This window comes from Pelmatolapia mariae, linkage group LG23 (genome assembly GCF_036321145.2).
Source record: "Pelmatolapia mariae isolate MD_Pm_ZW linkage group LG23, Pm_UMD_F_2, whole genome shotgun sequence".
NCBI lineage: Eukaryota > Metazoa > Chordata > Actinopteri > Cichliformes > Cichlidae > Pelmatolapia > Pelmatolapia mariae.
Window position 1 is genome coordinate 9633004 of NC_086246.1, and position 11997 is coordinate 9645000.

The window sequence follows — 11997 nt, forward strand, 5'->3', positions numbered from 1 at the left end:
AGAAAGTATTTGACATTTTTCATCTTTAAAGTTTGGTTTGTTTGAGTGATGGGTTATATCTCTTATAAGGTTGATTTTTTTTTCAGTACTCCAAAGGTTGATAAGTAAAGGTTTTCTCTACTTTGTTCCTGTGCATCAGAATCCGTGTGCATCAGCCCTGGGCAGCACTGTGCTGCGCTCTGACAAACTGGACCAGGATGAGATCAAAAACCTACTTATGTGTTTTCTGCATATCCTCAAGAACATGTCAGAGGGTAGGAGTCATGCGATTCATATGTGATTTTGACATGTGCTGTGGTCTAATAATCTAATTTCATGTAATTTCATCATACTCAGAGGCTCTATTTGCTTACTGGAGCAAAGGTGCTTCCTCAGAGCTAATGGACTTCTTCACACTGATAGAGTAAGTAGAGAAAGAACCTTTTTATTATTACATACATGTAAGAGTGACTGAACATTTTTTAAATAATTTTTTTATAGATAACATAAACAACATAGATTGTATTAGCAAGCCTTAGATGTCATAGTAAGCAAATTAATGAACATTGGCTTCGCTAGCTTCACTAAAAGATAGTCCACCAGTTTGTGGACTACTGTTCTGCCTTGAGTTTAGAATTTCATTTGTTGCCATTTGGGATTTTTTTGTTTAGAGCCATAATTGATCATGTTTGTTTGCACCAGTCTGCTTGACCAATATGATCCTTGCCATCTGCGAGTTAGCTTGACGGCAAAGAACTTTCCTGGATTGAAGAGGGAATAAGACCATTCCCAAACTCTGTCTTGTTCTTGAAATTTATGCCTGCCATGTCTGTCTTTATCATATTCTTAAGACATTTGGTGTAACATCTCGAGTTTGCAGCAACAAATCCAAGGGTCGTTTGAAGATTCCGATACAGATCCAGCTCTGCAGGGGTCAAATGGGTACTAGAAGTAATAACTTGTGAATAATAAAACCTGTGTTTTTCCTGCAGAGTCTGCCTTTATCAGTTCAGATACATGGGGAAGAGATTCATCGCCAGGTAGAGTCAATATTGTTCTGTCTGCTGATTTCTGAATTCTTGAACTTAAACAAATTTTGCCGGCATTCCATGCAATTAGTGATCTAAAGAGAGACTTTTAGCGAATCCTCTGTAAATCTTTTAACTGTTGGATTTTGATTTGTTCTTTGATCTTTAACATTGCTGGCAAGTTGTTTTATGGCCCCTCCCTGGGTAAGATTGCGATCTTACATTCGCTGGTTGCTTAACAAAATGCATGACATTCTTTTTGCCTCTGTCAGTTTAAAACCACATTACATATTAGACATTTATTTATTTCATGTGTCCATGGTTTATTTCGTACAATCATTAACACCCTCCGTAAGTGATGCTTTAAAATAACAGTATTATGCCCTTTTGTGTGTCTTTATTCTGACTTAGCTGTAAGTAAGTCATTCAAGCTTGCAGTTAATAGTACTTCTCCGTTTTCCAACAGGATCCATGAGGGGGCGGGGCCTATAGGTCCTGACAGGAAATCACTGACTCTCCCTGTGTCTCGTAACAGAGCTGGGATCCTCCACGCCCGTCTGCAGCAGCTGGGATCTCTGGAGAATGCTCACACCTTTAACAACAGTAGGCCTGTCCACCTGAAATGGATGATTAAATGGATGCTTTCCACATGTCAACAAAAAACAAATAAACATATAAATAAAAATACCCAATAATTTAGTCTAAATCTGGTAATGTAGTAATATTTGTTAGTTTATCCGACTTAGCCATCTAGTTGCCCGGCCACAATTTACTTTGTACAGTACTGGTTTAGCAAAACTTGCACATGGTGATCACCTAATGGCTCTTCACCTAAATCGTCAAGGTCAAGCTCAACGTCTCTCTTTTTTTGTTTTATAGACAATAATCTATGAATTGCAATCGGTGATATGCTGGATAAGATATGTCACTAATGATCTGTTTTTTTCCATCTGTCTTGGAATTCTGTCCCACCATTTGGCAAAACCAAAAGGAAGAATTTGTGATCGACGTTTTTTGAGTTTAGAGGTCTTGTTTGCTAATTTGATAACTAATCTTAAGGCAATGTTTTGTGTTCTTTTTGTGTTTTCAGTCAGAATTTTTTCCAAGTACAGATGTACATGATTCCTAAAAATCGTCCCACATCTGTTTTAAATGTTTTGAACATGAGCAGAAACTACACATACATCTAAAGTATTACAGGTAACAAATGAAATGATCACTGATGTGATAATTATTCACCAAAGCAAAAGACACAGAACTGTAAGCACTTTCTATGTTGAAACAGGCCAAACAGATGAGGAAGTCGTTTTATTTTGTTGAATCATTGGGTAACGCTTTTATTCTCTAAAAACATTTGAAGAATGGCATAATGCCGGAATGCCAGAAACAAAGTGTTTGATGTTCCAATACTCAGGTGAAACCTACATGTAGGGTTACCAGCATATAAAAGTAAATCATTAACGAGACAGAATCAGTATGAAGGCAAAGCACACATAACAGGTTTTGAGATAGCATGATGATGCATATGAGGCTATACTTTTTAAGTACACAAACTACAACTGTTCTCATAGAAAAATCCCCCTAACCTTCAAAAAATGGATTTATTAAGAGTTAACTGGGTTACAACCAAGACTATTAAACTAAAACTTCTTACGTCATATAATTTCAGTAATAATGACACGTCTCCTAATAAGGACCAACTGAAAATATACACATTTGTATTATTTTTATCTAGTCATTTTTAATAGCACACTTTGATGTTTTATTTGTAATCATTTGGGCAAGAATGTACTGTATATACTTAGAGTATGTATGAAATGTTATTTCCTTCTTTCAGGTTGAATTTCAACATACTTAAGAATATATTTAAAGTACTTTGTGTGTAGCTGGGGTGAGTTGTACTGTGCTAAAATGTGGTCATGAAGCAGATGTTGCTGTAGTTAGAGTAGGATATTATTGTTTTTATTTATTTTTTGGACCTAAATAATATTGTGTTTATCTGAATTAATGTAGCCATGCTTTCCCGAGCTCTTGGCGGCAACGGATTTGTCTTTTACTGACTCCTTCGAGGAGTTGGTAATTGTGACAAAATCAACAACAGGTCTGCCATACATGGCAAATCATTATTGGTCTTAGATGTAAATCAATAAAGCAATCAACGGTATGCACTTTTTTATAGCTCTAATAAAACATTATCTCTATCGGAGACGTTGCATATGTGCTTTCTGTGCAGCGTACTCCCATACGGAAGCAGATGTGAGCAGCCAGTGCCTTCTAGAGGCCAGCGTGTCTACAGAGGTCTGTCTCACTGTGCTGGACACACTCAGCACTTTCATCATGGGGTTCAAGGTATTAACAGAGACAGCCAACATGACACCCTTTATTTTCTTGCTCAGCCAATAAACTCACCTTCCCTGTTTTCAGACCCAGCTGAATTCAGATCTCGGTCACAATCCCCTGATGAAGAAGGTTTTCCAGGTGCACTTGTGTTTTCTGCAGATACCTCAGTCTGAGGCCGCCCTCAAACAGGTCTTCACCTCACTCAGGACTTTCATTTACAAGGTGAAATATCTGGCCCCGTGTTTATTGACTTAACATGGTTGGGCTGAATTGGGTTGTAACCCTTGTGGTTGTGATTTTTTGATATCCACAAATCGACTTGAAATGACCCCACAGCTGCATTTCCATGTCCTCTAGTTCCCTTGCACCTTCTTTGATGGCCGGGCCGACATGTGTGCCTCTCTCTGCTACGAAACTCTCAAGTGCTGTAACTCCAAGCTGAGCTCCATCCGTAGCGATGCTGCCCACCTTCTCTACTTTCTTATGAAAAGCAATTTCGACTACACAGGTCGCAAATCCTTTGTACGAACACATCTGCAGGTAGGTTTTTCATTTGTGTCAGTCTAAATTTGACATTTTATATGTTTAGTTATCTTTTCTAGTCTCTATCTACATGCAATATGTATGATGTATCTGCTAACCATGTTAATGATGTATCTCTGTATTATATAGGAAGTCTTAAATGTAAGGTTTGCTTTACTTGTTGATATTCACCCAGGTGGTAATTGCTGTCAGTAAGCTGATTGCTGACGTCATCGGCATAGGGGGTATGCGCTTCCAGCAGTCTCTCTCCATCATCAACAACTATGCCAACAGTGACAAGACCATCAAGGTGAGGAATGAGAGTTTGGTAGGCAAAATAAATTACCAGGAGAACTATTGAATAATTTTAGTTATTTCCTGTCCCAAACTGGTTGATTAACACTTGGTCAGATCATACATGTAGCAATGCTATCTATTACTAGATTGCTAAATAGATACATTTCAGCCTTTCTCCTGTTTTGGGGCAAACACATTTCAGTACTCACTTCTTGTTTTATGTAATCCTGAACATTCACTTTGTTGTTGTGCTTGGGCAGCACACGGCGTTTCCTTCAGATGTGAAGGACCTAACAAAACGCATCAGGACAGTGTTGATGGCCACAGAGCAAATGAAGGAGCACGAAAATGACCCGGAAATGCTGGTAGATCTCCAATACAGCTTAGCCAAGTCCTACACCAGCACCCCTGAGCTCCGTAAAACCTGGTTGGACAGTATGGCTCGCATCCACAACAAAAATGGGGATCTTTCAGAGGTATTTTACGTCACATTGAATATCTTGACTTTTTTTCTGCAGTAAGGCATTGTTGTGTTAGCCTCTGACTCGTGACTGTGTTTGTGCTTTTCACCTGCAGGCAGCTATGTGTTACGTGCATGTTGCCGCTCTGGTGGCTGAGTATCTCTGGAGAAAAGGTAAGTTGAGGATATAATGTAAGGTCTCCTGGCAGTTAACTATTTGAACTCCAACATGTTTTTATGATCCTCATTTACAGAAGCCATAAAATGAATCTCTGATAAACATTACAGCAGTAGAGGAACATTATCCTGGAGAGACTGATTGATAAACTCAATAAAGCCTATCAACTCTCTTGTTGTTTTCAGATGAAAGATTTATGGAGCGTAATAAAAAGCTATATGTCTTACACATATCAGAGCTGGGGATGTCTGCAATCGAAATTGTAAATTGTATACGCTGCAAATTCCTCCAACTCTAAAACCATCAATAATTGTAAAAAATAAACAGTGTGAGTCATATTCCTTCGTCGTTATCCTTCAAGCTCAGGTCCTCTACCAGACGCCTTGGAAGTTTATAGTCCTGTGACGTATTTTTGCTGCCCTCTTCTTGACAGAGAACTCAGATGTTGTTCCTGGGAAGTGCTTTAGTTACCACTGGGACTACTGTTGCCTTCACCCTTCACGTCTCTCTCTCTCTGTCTCTTACTACACACACAAAAGCGGAAGAAACGTGGCCGATGATTAGTGAGTGTCACAACCAGGATGAAAGAACAAACAAAGGTCCACGAGTACATCAGGAAGTTACTCGCAACTGATAGTGTGCTTAGTGAATAACTCAGGCAGCAGAAGCCCGACAAAGAAGAGGAGGAAGGAGAGAGGAACCATCAGGGAAGGGCCTGCATGGCATGTACCACTGGCTGATACTAACAAATCCTACCAGTGATTGAAAAAAGCTGGACTGAAAGACAACACAGAGTGTTGACAACAAATCATGGCAGCACGGGAACAAGTTCTGAGCACAAGATCCATAGAGGCCCGGCCTATTACAGCAGGCAAGACCCCAGGCACAGGCTGTGCAAAAATGCCCCTGAGACAGTCTAGCACATAACAGCATGTTAAATCTCTTAAATCCTGTAAGTTGTGGGGTCTCCATGGATCAGACTTGTTTGTCCAGCACATCCCGCAAGATCTGCTTGGACTGAGATCTTGCCAACCTCAAACCATTCCTGAACTATTTTTGCATCATGGCAGGGCACATTATCCTACATAAAGAGGCCATAGCCAACCGGGAATATCATTTCTATGACAGGGTTGACATGTCAGTGGTGATAGTTTTATGCTTGATCAGTGTATGGTTCTACTGGACCTCTCTGTGTACCTTTTTTATGCCAGGCATGTTCAGGCAGGGCTGCTCAGCTTTCCGTGTCATCACTCCGAACATTGACGAGGAAGCAGCCATGATGGAGGATGTTGGGATGCAGGATGTTCACTTCAGTGAGGTTGGACTTTGTTTTGATCTTTTCTGAATGTCAGCCTATAGAACAGGGGTGGCCAACTCCAGGCCTCGAGAGCCGGTGTCCTGCAGGCTTTAGATAACACCCTGGGTCAACACACCTGAATCAAATGATCAGTTCATTACCAGGCCTCTGGAGAACTTCAAGAAATGTTGAGGAGGTCATTTAGTCATTTAAATCAGCTGTGTTGGATCAAGGACACATCTAAAACCTGCAGGACCTGGAGTTGGCCACCCCTGCTATAGAATGTCTTTTTAAAATTAGTCATTGGATTCAGGAATATTTTTTGGCAGTAACATTACTCCCACTTCTCAGTGTTTAAAGATAAGATAATTGTTTGTGTTCAGGAGGTGCTGATGGAGCTTTTGGAGGAGTGTGCTGATGGCCTCTGGAAGGCAGAGCGTTATGAGCTCATTGCTGATGTCTATAGGCTCATCATTCCCATTTATGAACAGCGCAGAGACTTTGAGGTGAGCTGCACACTGAGCGCAAGTTATAGACAAAGTGTGAATTGTTCTGTTCTGTTTATATAATGCCAATTCACAACAACAGTTTGTAAATAAAAACATCTGCGTGACAGTTATTGCAATTTGTTTTTGAATTTGTCAAACAGAAACTGGCACACCTGTATGATACACTCCACCGTGCCTATACTAAAGTGATGGAAGTAATGCATTCTGGCAAGAGACTGCTTGGCACATACTTCAGAGTGGCCTTTTTTGGACAGGTAAGTTTACAAAATAAAAAGTAAATAAATATGATAATAATTAAATATTTTCGGTTTAGCTTAAATTTGACTCAGTCCACAGTTTTGATAAAAGCATGGTGTTTGTCTTATTGTTTTTTGCAGTACAGTACCACATACACACATACACTCTCTGATACAGCTGAACCTTTGAATCTAAATGGAACGCTACTATTTTTTTTTAATTGAGATTTCTCTTCTTTTCCCTTTCCTTTTAAGGCTGCGGTAAGTGAGTAGAGGAGTCCTCCATGTCAGTGCCTTTTTACGTTGTTTAAGGGCTAATGAGTATTTGTAAAATTACTATCAAGTATCTGTAGATTTTTAAGCTTTTGTTGCTTCATGATTTTTTTGACCAGTAGTGGATAAAACATGGTTACTTAGTCACAAAACAATAGCTGTTGTGTGACTTTTATATCATTTTATCTCTTTTTTGCTTCATTTGCAAATCCAGAAACTCATCTTTTTTTCAGTCATATGTGATCCCATTGTGATTTTTCCCCTGAAAGTTTCTTTTGATTAATTGATGAAGCCTTTCCAATTAAATTAAATAGATTGTATCTGTTTGACTCGGTAGTGATCAGCTAATGTTTGCTGTGTTTGATAACTTTCTGTATATAATGACAATCACTTAAAGTGGACCTATTGCGTGTGTGTGTGTGTGTGTGTGTGTGTGTGTGTGTGTGTGTGTGTGTGTGTGTGTGTGTGTGTGTGTGTGTGTGTGTGTGTGGAGCTTGAAATGAGCACAATAGGTCCACTTTAGTGCACAGATATTTTCTTTAACCATCTTATTTCAGTTTTGATCTTTCCGTTTTGCAGGGGTTCTTTGAGGATGAGGATGGAAAAGAATACATCTACAAGGAGCCAAAGTTCACTCCACTGTCTGAAATTTCCCAGAGGCTCCTGAAGCTATACTCTGACAAATTTGGCCAAGAAAATGTCAAGATTATTCAGGACTCTGGCAAGGTGTGATCACATTCTTGTATGTTTGGATGACAGTATGATAGTAAATGGTAGACCTTAGCAACTGTGCAATAATCTTGAGAAAACGTTATTGTAGGTTTGACGTACAGATTGCATTCAGAGAATTCACAATGAATATATGAAGTTTTTAAATGTGTTTTTGAATTTTTGGCTTCACATAGGAGACAAACCTCGTTCCCCTGCATAAATACATTTTCATCTATTCATCCACTACAGTGTACTTTGTTGCTGTTTATGCTATATCTCCTGGTAACCTAAGCCCCAAAGGCAACCCCCCCCCCCCCCCCCCCCCCCCTTCCCTCTCCACCGCTGTGAACTGTGAATGTTTGTATTCAAAGCCCAAACTATGACAACTGTTGATGAGCCTCAATCTGATTTTGGGTCACATACCACATGCTGAGGGTTACTTTTGAAGTGCTGAAATGACTAGACCCATCTTGCTTAAGAATTATATGAATTCTAAAAAGAAATCTCAATTTTTTAAAGTTAACCTTTTGATTTATTTTCAGCTTGCACTAACTTGACTTGTGAATGTTATTTTTTTGAGGTTACAGGTTATACTGTAACCTCAAAAAAAAAAATGAAGTTGTGTAGCTGCAAATACCTTTGTTAAAATGTTAACATGAGAGCATACAAAGCCAGCTGGGAAGAGATCAAATTTAATATATACCTTTTATATGTCAACTGCTATTGGGAAATGCTGTTACTGGTTGGTTAACACGCTAATTTATTTTCATGTAAGCTTATATATCTATTATGGATTAAACACAAAAAAATATGTTGAAAAACTTCTTCTGCATCCACAGGTGAATCCGAAAGATCTGGACTCAAAGTACGCCTATATCCAGGTAACTCACGTCACGCCCTACCTCGACGAAAAGGAGCTGGAGGACAGGAGGACAGACTTTGAGAAGAGTCACAACATCTGGCGCTTTGTGTTTGAAACACCATTCACAATGTCGGGCAAAAAGCAGGGCGGGGTGGAAGAGCAATGTAAACGGCGGACTGTTCTCACCAGTATGTCATACAATCATGGAAACTATTTGTAAATGTAGAGTAGATTAACCAAAGTTTAATTATATCTTCCTGATTGTCAGCTGTTATTGTTGATTACAATCGCCTGTGTCTCACTTTAGTGCAAATCACTTAAAAAATTATGTAGATGAATTTAGTTCTGTTTCATTAGTGTACCAGTAAGTTCAGCTCTTACTGTGCCTTAGTAATGCTAACCGACTTGGCTATAGCGGAGACTCCGCTGTGGCCATTTACAGTGTTTAATATCCTGGTTACCAGCATTACTGCGGAATCTACTGTTTCTGTGTTCAAAGGACATTTGTATGTTGCTGCTAACAACAGATATTTTTTCTCTTCCAATCCTGTGTTCACTCAGCCACCCACTGTTTCCCATACGTAAAGAAGCGTATAGCAGTCATGTACCAACACCAAACTGACCTGAGCCCCATAGAAGTGGCCATAGATGAGATGAGTGCCAAGGTGAATGAGTTGCGACAGCTGTGCTCGGCCTCTGAAGTGGACATGATACGCCTGCAGCTCAAACTCCAAGGCAGCATCAGTGTTCAGGTACAGTCAAAATCACAAGGTTATAATCATTTTTACTTTACCATTAATTATTTTATTCCTTTAATTTAGAATTAAGTATTTGATTTTGATTTTTCCAGGTAAATGCTGGTCCTCTTGCTTATGCCAGAGCCTTCCTAGACAGCAGCAGTGCCAAGAAATATCCAGACAACAAAGTCAAACAGCTCAAAGAGGTCTTCAGGTACTGACAGAAAACCTTCTTCCAGCACACTATAACATGCCCATTATTACTATGATTAAATTGTGCCTTAGTGAGCTTGGCTACAGAGGTTGGATGCTTGTCTTTCTGTATTGCATATTACTATTTTGCGCTTGTTGCTTTGCTTTGAGTTTTTTCATGCCTCTCTTTTCAGGCAGTTTGTGGACGCCTGCGGTCAGGCGCTTGGCGTTAATGAGCGGCTGATTAAAGAAGACCAGCAAGAGTATCATGATGAGATGAAGGCCAACTACAGGAATCTGACGAGGGGGCTGTCGAACATCATGCACGAACAGGTGGAAACACTGAAGAATGATGAATGATCACAACATGTGATGGCTCTGAGATACCTCATAACTGCTAAATATTTTATTTATAAAGTTTTGTTCCGTGTGAAGAATCAAGTTGCACCTGGTCCGTCTGATTTTACTTGTATTCACATCTGCATGCTTCATCTACATTTATCTACACATATTTTGTATGAGGGTGTTTGTCAATGTGTAATTTTATATTTAATTGCATGGCAAAAAGTGCTGTCCTGTGCTGCAGTTCTTTTACTCTAACTTTTACTAACCATGTTTCCTATCTCCTTTATTTATGCTGTCCTGAGCAGCTTGGATGGTAATAATGATTGTATCATTGAATAAAGTAACTATTTGCACTGTAAAAGATTTATAGACAGCAACTGACTAACAGCTTCATGGACATTTGCACCCAATTCTGCCTCCCCAAAGATGAAATGTAATGCCCTCTTGAATCAGCTTCATGTGTAGCCTGATAATTATGATTGTCCATGGATTAAGGAAAATTTTAAAAGACCATTCCTCACTAATTCCATCCCCCACCTCCTTTTAAACATAAAACAAACCAAACAGTATATTTTAAGCTTCCTAACAGTCCATTTCTTCCAGATAAACCCAGTGGATGATGGTCCAAGGAGCAATCTGTCTGCTTCTATGGGCATCTTCAACACCATCACTGGCACACCAACCAGTGCCAGCCTACAGTACATGGCTCGACCACCATATTCTGACAGAGATGTTTGACATCAAAATTGCTGCTCCATCATTACTAATGACTGTTCAAACTACCTGAAGGATCAGCTGAAAACCTTCAAAGAATCTAACACTACCTAAAAACATAATTTGTTACTGTTTTTCCTCCTATTTTATCTGATTTCAAAATTTTCCAGGTCATAACCTGGAAAATCAATTCAATGTTATTCTGTTTTATTTATATAGCGCCAAATCACTACAAGGTGCTTTATATTGTAAAGCAGAGACCATACAATAATACAGAGGAAAAACCCAACCCCATTGAGCAAGCACTTGGTGACAGTGGGAAGGAAAAACCTCTGACAGAACCAAGCTCAGGGAGGGGCACCCACCTGCCGCGACCAGTGAAGTGAAGTCACGTGTGCTCCCCATTATTCTTGTTTCCTATGGAGACTCCATTAAATACAGATGGTTTTCAAACCTTTACAACAATTGTAATATCATCATCTGTCTACATTTTCATGTGTTGTTTATTCTGTTCTGTGTTCTAAAAGTTACACGTGGTTTAAACGTGTAACTTAACAAGCATGTATTAGTACTTCAGTTTACAACATGGTCTTATCTTGTTCTTCTGTCCAGAGCCCAACCCAAAGGATACTATCATGGGGTTAAAACTACAGACAAGGAAGTTAAGTGTTTTGGCATTTGACTACTTGATCTGTTTTTAACTCTGGGGATCTCATTCACATAGTGTGTTTGTAAAAGAGTGTTTAAGACAGTGAGACATCAGTGCCACTGTAACCATTCATACATTCCTATGGTGCACAGTAGCTTTTTTTTTGTAAAGTGCAGAAGCAGCAGAGTTTATCTTTGATCTTTTCAAAGAATTATTCACTCTATTTTAGGCCATTGGGCATTTATAGAAACTATTTATGAAGCCAGATGAACCAAAATGTTTTAACCTATTTTCTGTAACAACATTATGTGCAATATTTTTTTTTACAGTTACCAAGGCTACCCCCTCTTGCCAAAGACATGAGAGAAAAAGACAATGCAATGCAAGCCAAGAGTGTAACAATTTGTAAGCTACCCCTTTGTTTCTTTGTCATGACGCCTATTATTATCTGTGAATTCAAATTTAAAAAGAAACACAAGACTTTTACTAGATGATGATTCATCCATTCATTCATATGTTTAAGACAAATAAATAAAACATGTAATAATAATAATGCCTACTTCCTTGCTTTGCCTTTAATTGTTTTTTTATTGTATGAGAAACAGGTCAGTGCTGAAATACCACACTCCTGCATCTGCAGCATATCAAATTTCATCAAAGTTTACAGC

The 11997-nt window shown here is 39.0% G+C and overlaps 1 protein-coding gene across 9 annotated transcripts in view; it reads left to right on the forward strand.

Moving 5' to 3' along the window:
* The window catches only part of LOC134621062 (dedicator of cytokinesis protein 9-like), a 124574-nt gene that overhangs the window by 112429 nt on the left and 148 nt on the right, over window positions 1–11997 (forward strand). For 5 of the 9 annotated variants that reach the window (XM_063467472.1, XM_063467469.1, XM_063467474.1 and 2 more), the window contains 19 exons: window positions 140–254; window positions 337–403; window positions 972–1019; window positions 1474–1610; window positions 3241–3356; window positions 3432–3569; window positions 3705–3887; window positions 4066–4179; window positions 4427–4642; window positions 4743–4800; window positions 6016–6122; window positions 6485–6607; window positions 6751–6864; window positions 7699–7845; window positions 8670–8880; window positions 9254–9444; window positions 9543–9643; window positions 9816–9954; window positions 10570–11997. The exon at window positions 10570–11997 is cut by the window's right edge. In XM_063467472.1, the coding sequence (XP_063323542.1) occupies window positions 140–254; window positions 337–403; window positions 972–1019; window positions 1474–1610; window positions 3241–3356; window positions 3432–3569; window positions 3705–3887; window positions 4066–4179; window positions 4427–4642; window positions 4743–4800; window positions 6016–6122; window positions 6485–6607; window positions 6751–6864; window positions 7699–7845; window positions 8670–8880; window positions 9254–9444; window positions 9543–9643; window positions 9816–9954; window positions 10570–10704 (2460 nt within the window). In that variant the 3' untranslated portion in view covers window positions 10705–11997. Of the gene's footprint in view, window positions 1–139; window positions 255–336; window positions 404–971; window positions 1020–1473; window positions 1611–3240; window positions 3357–3431; window positions 3570–3704; window positions 3888–4065; window positions 4180–4426; window positions 4643–4742; window positions 4801–6015; window positions 6123–6484; window positions 6608–6750; window positions 6865–6987; window positions 7108–7698; window positions 7846–8669; window positions 8881–9253; window positions 9445–9542; window positions 9644–9815; window positions 9955–10569 lie in introns of those variants that run through there. The other 4 variants (XM_063467477.1, XM_063467473.1, XM_063467478.1 and 1 more) reach the window with 2 other exon arrangements.